Consider the following 13,782-nt stretch of genomic DNA (forward strand, 5'->3'; position numbering starts at 1 on the left):
AAAAATCACTCGAATAAAAAAAAAAAAGACATCAATAATAAAATTGTAAAAAAAAAAGAAGGGAAAATTCTAGAAAATTTTATTTAAAAAAAAGAAAAAGAAACAAAGATTTTTTTTCACAAAGTGTGTATATGTGTGTCATCAATCTTTTTTCTTTTGACTTTTTTTTTTCTTTCTTACTTTGAAAGTGTATCTTATTTCTACTTCTTGATTTGTTTAAAAGAAAAACAAAAAGAGAAAAAAAACTACAGGAAGGTTTAATTACGCAAAAAAAGTAAAAGATTTCGTGACAAAACGGCGCCAATTACAAAAAAAAAAAAAGAAATTTTCTGATTGGTTGATCGTTCGGTCCTCGAGAAATTTTTTTTTTTTTATTTTTTTTACTTTTTGTTTTTTAATAAGATCATATATAATGTTATTGTTAAATTTTATTAACCATGTATTATTTATTTATTTATTTATTTTGTTTTTGACAGTAATTTTTTATTATTAACAAAAAAAAAGCAGACGAAAATTTTTTCATTAAATTTTCATTTGTTTCATTGTTACATTGTAACAATCTTTTGTTTACATCCGAAACTGAAAAAAACGCGTCATTTTTTTTTTTTATACTTAACTTACATGAAAATAGTTAATAACAGATTGCGGAAATAGTAGTAATAATAATAATAATAATTTTTTCCGTGCTATTAAAAATAATATACGAGTTTTTAAAAAAAAAAAAAAAAACTTTTCAAAACGTGCGAACCGCCTGCTGTCACTAACAATAATTCTTTAACACAAATTAAATACCTTTTTCTTTAAATTTACTACCTCCTCTCCTCTCCCCCTTTCTCCTCGAAAAGAAAAAATTTTTTTTTTTTTTTTAATCTACCGAAACGTACCTTGTTTATTCGACCTTACGAAATTGTAAAGAGTTTTGGAAAAAAAAATTTATATGCCACTGACATGAACAAAAAAAAGAAACAAACAAACAAACAAATTTCATGTTTTTTTTTATGTTTAGCGAAAAACAATTTACGAAATTTAATTAAATAAAATTTATTTATTACCGTAAAAATTATAAATTTTTATTACCGCGTTAATTTAATAAAACGTCACGACGGCATCTTAACACTTGTTTGGTTTTTAATTTATTTAGATGGACTCGATACGTCATCGATTTTGATTACGTATGAGTGACGACGATACACGTCAAATGATGACGTCAAATATTACGTATAGAAAATATAATAATAAAATTAATTAAACAACAATAAAAGTTGGCGTATTATTATTATTATTAGTTTATGCAAGGTTACAAAAACGATTTAAAAAGAGAAAAAAAAAGATTTAATCACGTGAATCCGTTGAATGAAATTTAAAATTTATGGCGCGAAAAATTTTTTTTTAACGGTTTTCTTTTTATCGATGAGCATAAATTAAATTTTAATTTTATAATTTCGAACGTTAAATAATTATCGTTAATTAATTATAATAAAAAAAAAAAAAAAAAAAAAAAAAAAAAACCGGGGAAAAAAAAAAAAAAAAAAAAATAGGAAACGTTTTTTTAATTTTTTGTAAAAAAAATTTATGAATGATTTCCGGAAAATTTTTTACCTGATTGTAAAAAAAAAAAAAAAAAAAAAAAAAAACGTTTACTAATAAAAATTTTATCGCGGACAATCATGAAAACTACCGGAAACGCCTTTTACCACCATTTTTTTTTGTTGGTTTTAGTACCTTAAGTAAGTGAGAGCACCGGAAGTTAATTGACAGTAAAAAAAAGGAAAAAAAATTACCGAATGACCTTAAAAACCGAAGAGTTTTTGATTGAAATGAAAAATCTTAAAAAAATCACGTAAAAAAAAAAAAAAAATTTATTTACCTTTTTAATACGGTAATTTTCCCGCCCCTCGCTCCCCCCCCCCCCCCCCGTTTGTAAACGGTAATAAATTTATCTTGTGGTGATGACGTCATGAAAATATATTTTATGCGGGTCACCGCTGATGTTTTTAATTTTTTTTTTTTTTCATTCACATTTGATTTTATTACTTTATTATTATTATTATTATTATTATTATTATTATTATTAAATAGTAATAATGTTTTGTTTTGTAATAATAAATTTTATAATCTGCCACCACGTTGAAAAGTCGTTTTGTTTTTTTTTTATTAAGTAAATAATAAATTTGCGACTTTAATAAAAATGTTGTAAAATTAAAATGAGAAATTAAAGACGCAGACAGAATGAGTTAATGTGAGTCGCAGAAAGAGAAAGACAGAGAAAGAAAATGGGGGGGGGGAAAGAGAGAGAGAGACAGAGAGAAAAAAGGGAAAGGGAAGAAAGAGAAAGAGAATGGAAAGAGAAGAAAGGAAAGAGGGGAGAAAGAGAGAGAGAAAAATAGAGGGAAAAAGAGAAAAATGAGAGTGAGAGTGAGAAAGACATAGAGAGAAGAAGACGCAGAAATAGAGAGAAAGAGAGAGAGAGAGAAATTTTTACGAAATTTAAAAGCAAAGCAAAAAAAATTTTTTTTACGTCATCAACCGACAAAAAATTACCATTAGTATTATTATTATTATTTATTTATTTATTTATTCATAAACGTACATAATTACGAGAATATTAAAATCAAATTATTTTAAAACGTTTTCTCGTTATCAGTAAGTGATAACGACATTTAACATAAGTCAAAGGTCGTCGTGTCCAATTTTCTTTTTTTTTCTCGTTACAGTTCGATAACTATTTTCGTTTCGTTTCGTTTAATCGAATTAAAAATTTACGATTTGTTTTTATTATTATTACTAACAAACAAACAAACAAACAAACAAGCAATGTCAACATTAAAAAAAATACAAATTAACATCCAATTATATACTGTTTAACAAATCGAACGATAAACAATATTAATATTATTATTATAAAATAATAAAAACGAAATAAACTATCAGATTTTTACGAGAGAAAATTTTTTTTTTTTTGCGTTTTTATAACTTTCTATTAATTTTAATGATGGAAAATTATTATTATTATTATTATTATTATTATTATATGAAAACCGCAAACAAAAAGTTTATCGTTTAAACAATAACGAAAATAAATAAAATACTATTTCGTAGTTTTAATAATTAATAATAATAATATTATTAATAAAAAAAAAAAAACATAAATTAAGTTTTTCGAGTTTTTTTTTAATTAATTAAAAAATATTTTAAATATTTTAAATTAAAATTTTGTTTTTTACAACAACAACAACAACAACAACAAACAACAACAACCGAAAAATTTTATATCGATCGACCCGGTTTTTTAAACTCGTAAACAAATAAAATCAATTAACCAACTTATAAAAAATTTTATTCGAACATTTTTTTTTTCCTAACCACGTGGTAAATGAGACTGACACGTGGCTAAACACGTGTTCGATATTACACGTGCGTTTCGTTTTTAATTTTTTTCTATTATCAAACTGTGATGATGATTATAATGAATTAAAAACAAATTTAATTTTCTTTTTTTTTCCTGGAAAAAGATGCAGTTTTCCTCTTTTTTTTTTAAGGGGGAGGGGGAAGGAAAAGAGGGGTGAAGGAAACTGATGGGGGGTAATTTTATGGTAAAATATGATTTTTCCGTTATTAATAAAGGCTTCCTACCACGATGGTGATGATAATAAGACTATTTTTTAAGTGTAATAAAAATTTCTTTTTTGTTCTTTTCAATTGTCTCACTTCTTTTTCTTTCCTAACCCCTCCCTCCTTCACACTTTCCCTCAAATAACATCCCCCCCCTCGAATCTTTAACACTATGAATATTCGTTAATGATACTAATTTAATGACGTGGAAAAAAATTGTTTCGTTTTCTTTTTTCTCTTTTGCCATTTTTTTTTTTTCCAAACCTCTTCTCTCATCTACCGCCACGCTTATCTACTTTTTTTTTATCTTCTTCCATTGTCTTTCTTTGTTTTTTTATTCGAACTAAAAATTAATTAATTAAAAAAAAAAAAAGAAAAAAAATTTTCTTTGTCTTTTTTTGGCTCTGGAAAATTTTGCTGTTTTTTCTTTACATATTTATATACAAAAGTTTTACGGTAAAATTATGTATTTATTTTTTTCCTTTTTATTATTACTATTATTATTATTAATTTAGTTGTTTACAAAAAAATTTTTTTTTGGTTTCATTATTAAAATTATTTATGTATATATGAATATTAATGAAAAATTTTGAATAATTTTATTACGTAATTTTCGTTTAATTTTTTTTTTATTTGTTACCAATAGATAAATTATCTGAGTGTGTAATTTTATATAGTTTTTGTTTTGTTAAAAAAGTTTTTGTTCTTTTAAAGAGACATTTTTTTTTTTCTTGCGGTTTGTTTATCAAAACTTTACGAAAAGTAAAATGTTTGTTTTTGTTGTTTTGGAACCGATACTATCAGATGAAAGTCAATCGAAATCGGATAGGATACAACAAAAAAAAAATAATGAGAGAGAGAGAGAGGGGAGAGAGAAATTAAAACAAAAGTTTTCTGTCACTATATTAATAATCTTTTAAAAGGAAAAAAAGAAAATTTTTTAAATGATGACGTCATTGCAAACATGGCGACAACATCGCAAACATGTCGAAATCAGAAAATTTTGATTTTTTCGAATGTAATTTTAAAAAAATTTTTTCAATTCTTTTATTAGTAATAAAAACATTTCCCGAATAGCATTAAAACTAACCATCGCAATAAATTTTAACGAAAGTTTTGATACTGACACGTTATTTGTATTTAAAAAAAAAATGGCGGGAAAATTACAATGAGGAGGGTAGACGTTTGAAAATATTCAAAAAAAATTTTTTTTTGAATTTAAAAGTTTTTTTTTTTGTATTCAAATTTTTTTTTTTTAGAAATTTCATATTTATAAGAAAAGATTGCGAGAGAAAGAAACAAAGAAAGAGAGAGAGAGAGAGAATAATTACTAAGAGAATTAAGCATAAATTAGAATAAAAACATAAATTTTAAAGACAATATATATATTTTTTTTATTATTATTATAAAACAATAAAAAAAAATATTAATAATGTAATTATATCGATTCGTTCGGTGCAGTGACGTACTAAGAATTTCCAATTTTTTTTTTTTAATTTTATAAATTTAAACGTGATTTTTTTTTATTTAAAAAAAAAACGGAAAAAACGAATTCAATTAGTTTAATTTCAACATAACGATATCGAAGCATTATTAAATTTATTTAAAAAAAAAAAAAAAAAAACGTGGACTGTTAAATTTATTAAAATATAAACAGGTGTATGATTGAACAAGAGAAGGAGAGAGAGAGAAAAGGAAGAGAGGGAGAGAAAATCAATAAATCGAACGAAACAATAAAATGAAAACAATAAAACGCGAGCGTTTATACGAACAAAATGATTTTATTTTAAACGCGTTTAACAACAATAATCAACTTCCTTATCCCTTATTCCTCACTCACTCTCTCTCTTTCCTACTTCCGTCAAACATTGTTATTATTATTATCATTTTTCTTTTTTACAAATAATTTATTATTACGTTAGAACCTGTCTTATTAGTAAGACATTTTGACCTTTTTTTATTTATTATAGTTTTTTTTAAAATCATAAATAAAAATCGATATTATTCAAGTTAACAAACAAACAAACAAAAATTTTTATACTTTGGGAAAAGAAAAAAAAATCTCAGTGGAATTAATTTTGTATATGCACAAAGGAAATAAAAATGAATAAGGAAAAATTAGGTTGGAAAAAAAAAATTACAATTGTTTATAAATTTTAGTTCGGATTTTTTCCACAGGTGAGCGTTAATGTCGAAAAGGGTATAAAATCATCATCATCATCATCGTCGTCATCATCATCATCGCCACCACCACCGCCACTACCGTCTTCATTATTATTACTATTATTATTAATACAATTTAAAAATTAATTTTGAGGCGGACGGGGGGGGGGTGGTGGTGGCACGATGGTAGTAGTGAAAATCGGTTGTGATTTTCTTTTTTTTTTGTGAAGTGCCTTAAATAAATAATTTTTATATTAAAATAAAAAAAAAATTTTTTGTGGTTACTATTTGTGTTAGTTGAGTGCGCGTCACGCCTTTTCGCTTTAGGCTTTAAAATTTTATTTATTTATTTTTGTTTAAAGTATTTAATAAGGCATCAAATTTTTATTTTTGCAAAGGAGATCGTGATTAATAGCCAAAAAGGAAAAAAAAAGACAAATGGTAGACCATATATAACAGCAAAGGATTAATCAAAAACAAGTAAAGTAATAAAATATTTATTTTTGACACGCGGTGATTAATTATTAACATTATTATTATTATTATTATTATTATTATTATTAACCATTATTATCATTATTAATATTATTTTAAAAAAAATGAATTTAAAATTATTTGATCTGGAGATAGGGTCGATGTGATCGCGACGCTATTTTGATTAAAAAAAAAAAAAAAAAAAGGTTTCGCTCTTCATTTTTTTTTTTTTTTTTTTGTTCAATGTCAGATTAAAATTTTCTTTGATGACGTATGGTAATGTTATCCCCTCACTTCATCAATTCTCACGTTTTCCATCCTTTAAAATTTTCCTTTGACTGTAAAATTTTTTTTTTTTTGTTTCATTTTTAAGGTACGTTAACGTTTCGTTTTTTTTTTTGTACAAGTCGTAATCGTTCTAGGCGTTAATAAAATGTGTTATAATAATAATCAACTTATTAATATTCATGTTATTATTATTATTATCATCATTATTATCATTAATAATTTTTAATGAAACGGTTTAATTTTGAAAAAAAAAGCAAGGTGCGGCGGACGACGGAGATTACGATTGTTTTCGTACCTGAAATTGAGTTTAATTACATCATCATCCCCGTTTAACCGGAGATTTTTTGAAATTTTTTTTTTTAAGTGTCATTGACCTTTTGATTAGTGAATTTGATTAAATTTCGTCTCGTTGCCAAATTCGAAATAGATTCGAATTTGCGTTGATAAAATTATTTATTAATTTTTTTTTTCTTGCAATGTAACGTGATTTTATCGCGACATTTGATGCCCGAATTCGGCATTTTCGCGACCGATACCAACCAATAATTACCGGCATTTCCCCCTCCCCTCTCCCTCTTCCTTCTCCTCCTTTTTTTTGATTGAACTTTAATAATAGCAAAATTTCCCCCTCACCTTTTTTGCCACCGCAAAAAAAAAAAAAAATTTAGATAATAATTCCAGATTAACGAATCGTAAAATCATTTAACAGTTAATTAAGACTGGAAAATTTTATACGTTTGTTCTATTGTTTGTTTGTTTGTTTGTTTGCTTGCTTGTTTGCTTCGGTTCAAGTTCAAGAGTTTTTATCGAAATGCGTTTTGATCGCTATAAAATTAATAAATATTATTATTATTATTAAATCCTCTTTTCCTGTTGATTCAAATTTCAGAAATAATACATTATAAAAGATTTCAATATATAACCGTCGGCATCCGTTTCCGGTAAATTATTTTCATTTTTATTAATTTAACAAATGAACGGAAAAAATTCAAAAAAAAAAAAAAAAATTTTTTTTCGAGTGGCCATTAAAATTATCACCTCGGGCATTTTGATTGCCACACCTTTGTTAAAATTTTACCTTTCAGGTTTACGCCGCGCGTTGTTGCGTTTTACATAAAAAAACGTTGTTTTATTTTGTTAAATTCATATATCATTCATCATTATTAACATTGTTTGATGTTCAACAACTAAATAAATGCAATAATAATAATAATAATAAAGCGATTTACGCCGCGTAAGAAGTACGATAGAAAACAAAAAATTTTGTTTACCTGTGTATTCGAATCCGGCGTTAAATTTTTCATATATGGGCCCGTGTAAAATACCAAAAGAAAGTTGAAAACCGTGATTGATGACGTGTACAAAAACGGAACAGATAACGATGACGTATCCCCAACCACCCTCTGGATAATAGTGACGCCACAACAATCTTCGTATGTGTGAAACCGGCGAAGAATATTCGTTTAATTTTTTCTTATCATTATCGTCGTTTTGCGGATGTAAAAGTAGCGGCCACGATCTCGCTCTTGATTTTAACGTGGTTCTAGAATCCAAATCGGATGCAATTGTGTCTTCTTTGACGAGTTGTCGAACTCTCTTACCGAAAACTTGTGGAAATTTCGAATGTTTTTGACATTTATCGCAATTACATCTGTCGCCATATTTATTCTTACGAGTTTCTTCTGGTAAAATAACATCGTCGTTTGTCACGTCCGTAGCAGACATTTTTTTTTTTTTTTGTAAAGTAAAAACTCTTATCTTAAAACTTATACGACAAACTTTGCGATAATAATAATAATAATAATAATTTATATATCGTAACGAACCTTTTCCGAAAAGTATAAAAATTATACGGTTGCGTGGGTCATGTTATACCGAACGCGTGAATGAAATTTTGAAATTTTTTTTTCGTTTTTATATTACTCGAAAACACGGACATTTTTTTCACTTTTTTTTTTTTTAATTTAAAAAATACCGTACGATAATATTAAAAAAAAAAAAGCGCGGAATTTAAAAAAAAAAAAAAAAGAAAGAATGATGGCGCGTAAAAAAAAAAAAAGAAAAAAAATTCAAATCGATTCTTTGGCGGGTTCGCAACGAAAAAGCCCGACAACTACTGACAAACTGATCCATTCACGGAATCATGCGTTAACTTACTTTACTGGACCTTCATCAACTCTTTTTTGTTGACCCATCTCAACATGTTATTATTATTATTATTTTACCATCCCGATTAATTTTCTTTTTTTTTGATTTCTTCTTTGTCTTCTGCTTCGGCGGAATTTCTAGTTTTTAATTAATTTATAAAAAAAAAAGAACACGATTCGGTACGATTAACGAAACACGTTTTTTTTTTTTTTTATCAAAAATGTTTAATTACCTGGAATTGTTTATTTTAATTCTGGAACATTTTTTTTTTTGTTCTAGAACTTTAAGGGAACAATCGGAAATCGGGTTTTTTTCTGTTTCGAAATGATTTTTTTTGCAGTAACAAAACGAAAAGCGAATTTTTTTGTTTTTTGTTTTCCAGTTTCTTAAAGTTAATTTTCCAAACTGGAGAATTCTGATTTTGACGTGAAAACAAAACCGAATTAATAATAATAATAAGTTTTTTATACGATTTTTAAAAGAAAATTTTGTCGTTGTTCGTGTATATGCGAATAAATCCGCCATTTTTTTTTTTAATTTTATCGATTTAAATTCGATCGATGATGAAATTATTTAAATGAGAAAAAGAGGCACGTTTTTTGTTTGTTTGTTGTCTGTTTGTTGTTTGTTTTTAATTGATTTTTTTTAAAAATCGATTGATTTTTTTTGTTAATTAATTTAATTCGCCAAGTTTATTTTTTCTATCATTCTGTCAAATTCAAAAATGTTTTCGAATGTTTTGTTTGTTTGTTTGTTTGTATGTTTTTGTGCAAACGATTGTTTTCATTTTTTTTTTTTTTTTAATGACAACATGATTGTTTTATATAATTTAAATTGTGACGTTTGTTTAGTAGCCAAAAAAAAAAAAAAATTTTACAGAAAATAAAAGGCGTCATTTAATTTTAACGACAGGGTTTTCACTTTACGTCAAACAAGAAAATTTTTTGTTTTGGTTTCCCTTCCGCGAAATTTTACATTTTTTTTTTTTTCAAATGTTTTCAACCGTGCACATGTTATGAGTGCATGTAAAAATAATATTAATAATAATATTAATAAAATTAATTATTTTTTATTATTATTTACTTTTAAGTACATATGTGAACTCGTGAAATTGTTCATTTTTGCGTTCTTTTTCCGTTAGAAAGTAATAATAATAATAATAAAACCATAATCTATATTAAATTTGTTATTATTTTTATTATTATTATTAAATAAAATAAAATAAAAAAGTTTTCGTACCTGTTAAATTTAAAATATAAACTTTGAAAATTAAATTTTCGCAATTCTATTTATGTATCACGCACAATTAAAACTTTACAAAATGAATTTTAATGCAATTTTTTCTTTCTCTCTCTCTCTCTCTCTTTTTCTCTCTTCCTCTTCCTCTTTCTCTTCTTCTTTTTCTTCTGCTTTATTTTTTTAATTTTTTTTTAAAAACAATTATTATTATAAATAAAAAGGAAATTATACACTCGCGACATTTTTTTTTTACACGTGTTTTGGAGGTGCGATTATTTATTATTAAAATAAAATATACATAAGTTAAATAAAAATTTATTTAACTTATGTATGGGATACGATAAATTTTAAATCGTCTAGAATGTTCCACAAATAAATAAATAAATGAATCGAATATTGATAAATGAAATACATAAATAATAAAGAGGGAAAAAAAATTTTTAGTTGTTAGTGATAAAATTGTGGTGGTTGCCATTTTTTTTTTTTTAATAATTAATGATAATGTCAAAGTTTGAAACAGGGCCGTAATCAATAATTTAAACAATTATTATTATTATTGTATTTTTTCTTTTGTTAATTTTTTCCCTATTAACGTCAAAAAAAAATTTCCGGTTTATGGAGAAAACGAAGGCAAAATCGTTTTTTTTTTCTTTTTCCCGTCGGTTGAGATTTTTCTTTCATGATTTTTTTTTTTAACCGCGAAATAATTACGAGAATTAATGATAATAATAATAATAATAATAATAATAATAATGATGATGATGATGATGAAATAAAAAATTTTTTAAATTTGAAAAGACGAAAGTTTAAATAAGAAAAATTCCAGTTTTTTAAACCTTCGCCAAACAAAGAAGCGAATTATTATTATTATCTTACAAAGCTGTGTTTTGTGGCACAAATTTTTTTTTTTTTTTGGAAAATTCCATAAATACCACACATTAGATAAAAACCTGGAAAGAATTATAAATAAATATTTTTTAAAACAAAAAAAAAAGCCGTTGAAAAAATTTATAATTTTTTATTATTAAGAAAAATTTAATTATTATTAATAAAAATTATTATTATTATTATTAAAAAAAATTGTCCAGTATTTCCAGTTGTCGTCCTCGTCGTCGTCTTTTTTCCAACTGATTAAAATTCTGTAGAATGGAAAGAAAAGTTAAAAAAGTGTAGCCAGATAAAAAAAAAAATTGTACAGTAGCGATTTAAGTGGAAATTTTATAAAACTTTTCTTTTCATTTATTTCCTTAAGATTCTGCTTGAGGTCACCTCGTATTAGAAAAAAGTTGCTCTCCCCAATTTTATTCCTTTTTTTTAAGCGGGGGAGGGGACGGGAGATGGTGGGAGGTAGGGTACTTAATAAAACTTAACCGATTAAAAAAAATTTTCAAAATGAATTTCGTTTGTGTTTTCGTAGAATAAAACGTCTTTCCCTTTTACCCCCCCCCCCCGCTTTCCCCCTCCTCTAACGGTTTTCAAAGTATTCTCAATTTCTTAAGCCCCCCCTTTTTCTCCTCTCCCTCCCTTTCCTCCTCTTCCCTCTTCTTTTCATATTTTTTTTTTCTGGAAAACTTTGTACAAAGCCGACCGATCATTTTCTTCGTAAGCTTTTTTTAACACCCAAAATTTTCTTCTTCTTTTTCTTCTTATTATTATTATTATAATTAGAAAACTTTAATAAATTAGTCGGTATAGTATTATTACTTGTTAACAAAATATTATTTTTCCCTTTTTTTAATAATAATAATAATAATAATAATAATAATAATAATAATAATAATAATTTACCAGGTAAATTAAAACAAAAAAAAAATTAAAAATTTCTTTAAAATAACTTAAACTTTTTTTTTTTTTTTTTTTCGAGGGGTTTCGAAAAGGTCAATATCAATTAATTATTATCTTTTATTATCAATTAATTTAATTAATTTTTATTGATTTCCTTTTTTTGATCATTAACAAAAAAACAACAACAAACAACAACAAAAAAGTTTTTAATTGTAACGAAATTCCGAATACGATACATTTTTTTTTAAATTTAATTATTATCATTATCATATTTTCTGGAAGACAAACAATCAAACAAACAAAAAAAAAAGGAATTTTTTTTTGTTTTAATTATCATCATTACGATTATCATTATCATCTACATCGTCGTTATTATCATCATTATCGTTCGTCATAAGGAAAAAGTGAAAATACGGGTAGGGGAGTATATAAGGATGAAAAACTTTTTTTAAGGTTATCGTGACGTCATCTTTTAACGTATTTATTTTAAATAAATTTAAACAGTGGAAAAGGGGGTAGGAGGGCGCGTGTTTTTTTTATACGAGTGCGTTGTATGCGTGTACGCGCGTTTTTTTTGTTTGAAAAGTATTCATTAATTAGTACTAGTACTTTTTTTTGCAAAAGTAAAACAAATAAAAAAAAAATTAAATTAAAGTACAAGTTAATAAAAAAAATTAATTTGAAAAAAGAGAGAGAGGGAGAGAGAGAATAAGGAAAAATAATGGAGAGAGAGAGAGAGGGGGGGGGGTTAAAAGATGTGGAAAACAATTTTTACACTTTTTTAAATTTTAATTATTATAACATGTCAGAAATTTTAATTTTTTTTTATTCTTCGATGCGAAAAATTTTCTAGGAAAATAAAAAAAAAAATATTTTTTTCATCATTATCATCATCATTATAATCGTCAGTATTATGTCTTAAAGTTAGAATAACAATAACTGAGAGAGAGAGAGAGAGAGAGAGGGGAATGGAAATTGTAAGTAAGAGAAAATTAAATTTCCTTTTTAAAATTTAATTTTTAATGTTAGTGTTTGAGTTTTAAATTTAAATTAAAAGATAAAAGAAAACCGCAGTACAATAATAATGAAAAATGTAAAAAAAACAAACAAACAAACAAACGTGAATTATTTTTGTTTGTTTTGGTAAAAACAATCGAAACAAATTCTAAAAAACAAAAAAAAATTTTTTTTTTTTCACGATGCTCCAAGTGTTATATGTAACTGAATATTTTTTAAAAAATCAAACCTGACCTTTAAAATAATAATAAAAAAATGAGGAAAATGAAGAGGGTTCCCTAGTAAATCCTTTTTTTTCCTGCTCATCACGTTCCCCTCCCCCGACTTTAATTTTTCATAATTAAATTCATTCATTCATTCTTATTTTATTCATTCATTTTATTTTTATTTATTAAAAAAAAAACAAAAAAAAATTACATTTTGATCTATACAGTTTTTTTTTATTATTAAAAACGCGAGCGTAAAACGACTGCGTATCGTTTAAAAAAAAAAAAAAATTGAAAAGTTTAAAAGTCGAAACGCCTACAATAATATGATTATGCAATTTTATTATATAAATGCATTAATTTTAATAATAATAGGTAAAAGAAATGTTTTATTTTTTTTTCTAACGATTAAGGTTGGTTTTTTTTTTTTTTAATAATTCTTTAGGCGTGGGGGTACACATTTAAAGTTTAATAATTCACTCGGTTCTAGAATTTTCCTGGGTGACAAAAAGTTAAAAAATGACGAAAACCGTTGGAGCCATTATTTAATAAATGATTCGAAACCACTAGAATTTATTTTGTGAAAAATCGATCGAACAGAAAATTTTTAAAATTTTAAAACGCGTTTTTTTCTAAAAAGTAAACACAAACCTTTTTGGAGAAATGCACTTCGCACTAACCCCCCCCTCCCCGAGGGATTCAGTCGAAACCACTACCCAACTAAAACTTTTGGACGTGTTTCAACGCGCTCTATCCCGGAGGAAGTTGTACTCGTGGGAGTACAACCTACTTTTGAGCTCAACTCCCTCGTGAGCCAGAACCATCAGGTCCCCACACGAGGAAAATCCCG

General features: G+C 25.5%; 1 protein-coding gene across 1 annotated transcript; it reads right to left on the minus strand.

Moving 5' to 3' along the window:
• Positions 1-7,571: 7,571 nt before the first annotated feature.
• Positions 7,572-8,262, minus strand: Phum_PHUM517920 (uncharacterized protein; the record flags this gene model as incomplete). Its single annotated transcript, XM_002431222.1, has 2 exons — positions 7,572-7,615; positions 7,809-8,262. The coding sequence occupies 2 exons, from the start codon at positions 8,260-8,262 to the stop codon at positions 7,572-7,574; spliced, it is 498 nt and encodes a 165-aa protein (XP_002431267.1).
• Between the last annotated feature and the right edge of the window lie 5,520 nt (positions 8,263-13,782).

The sequence above is a fragment of the Pediculus humanus genome, genomic scaffold (assembly GCF_000006295.1).
Source record: "Pediculus humanus corporis 1103172108282 genomic scaffold, whole genome shotgun sequence".
Lineage (NCBI taxonomy): Eukaryota > Metazoa > Arthropoda > Insecta > Psocodea > Pediculidae > Pediculus > Pediculus humanus.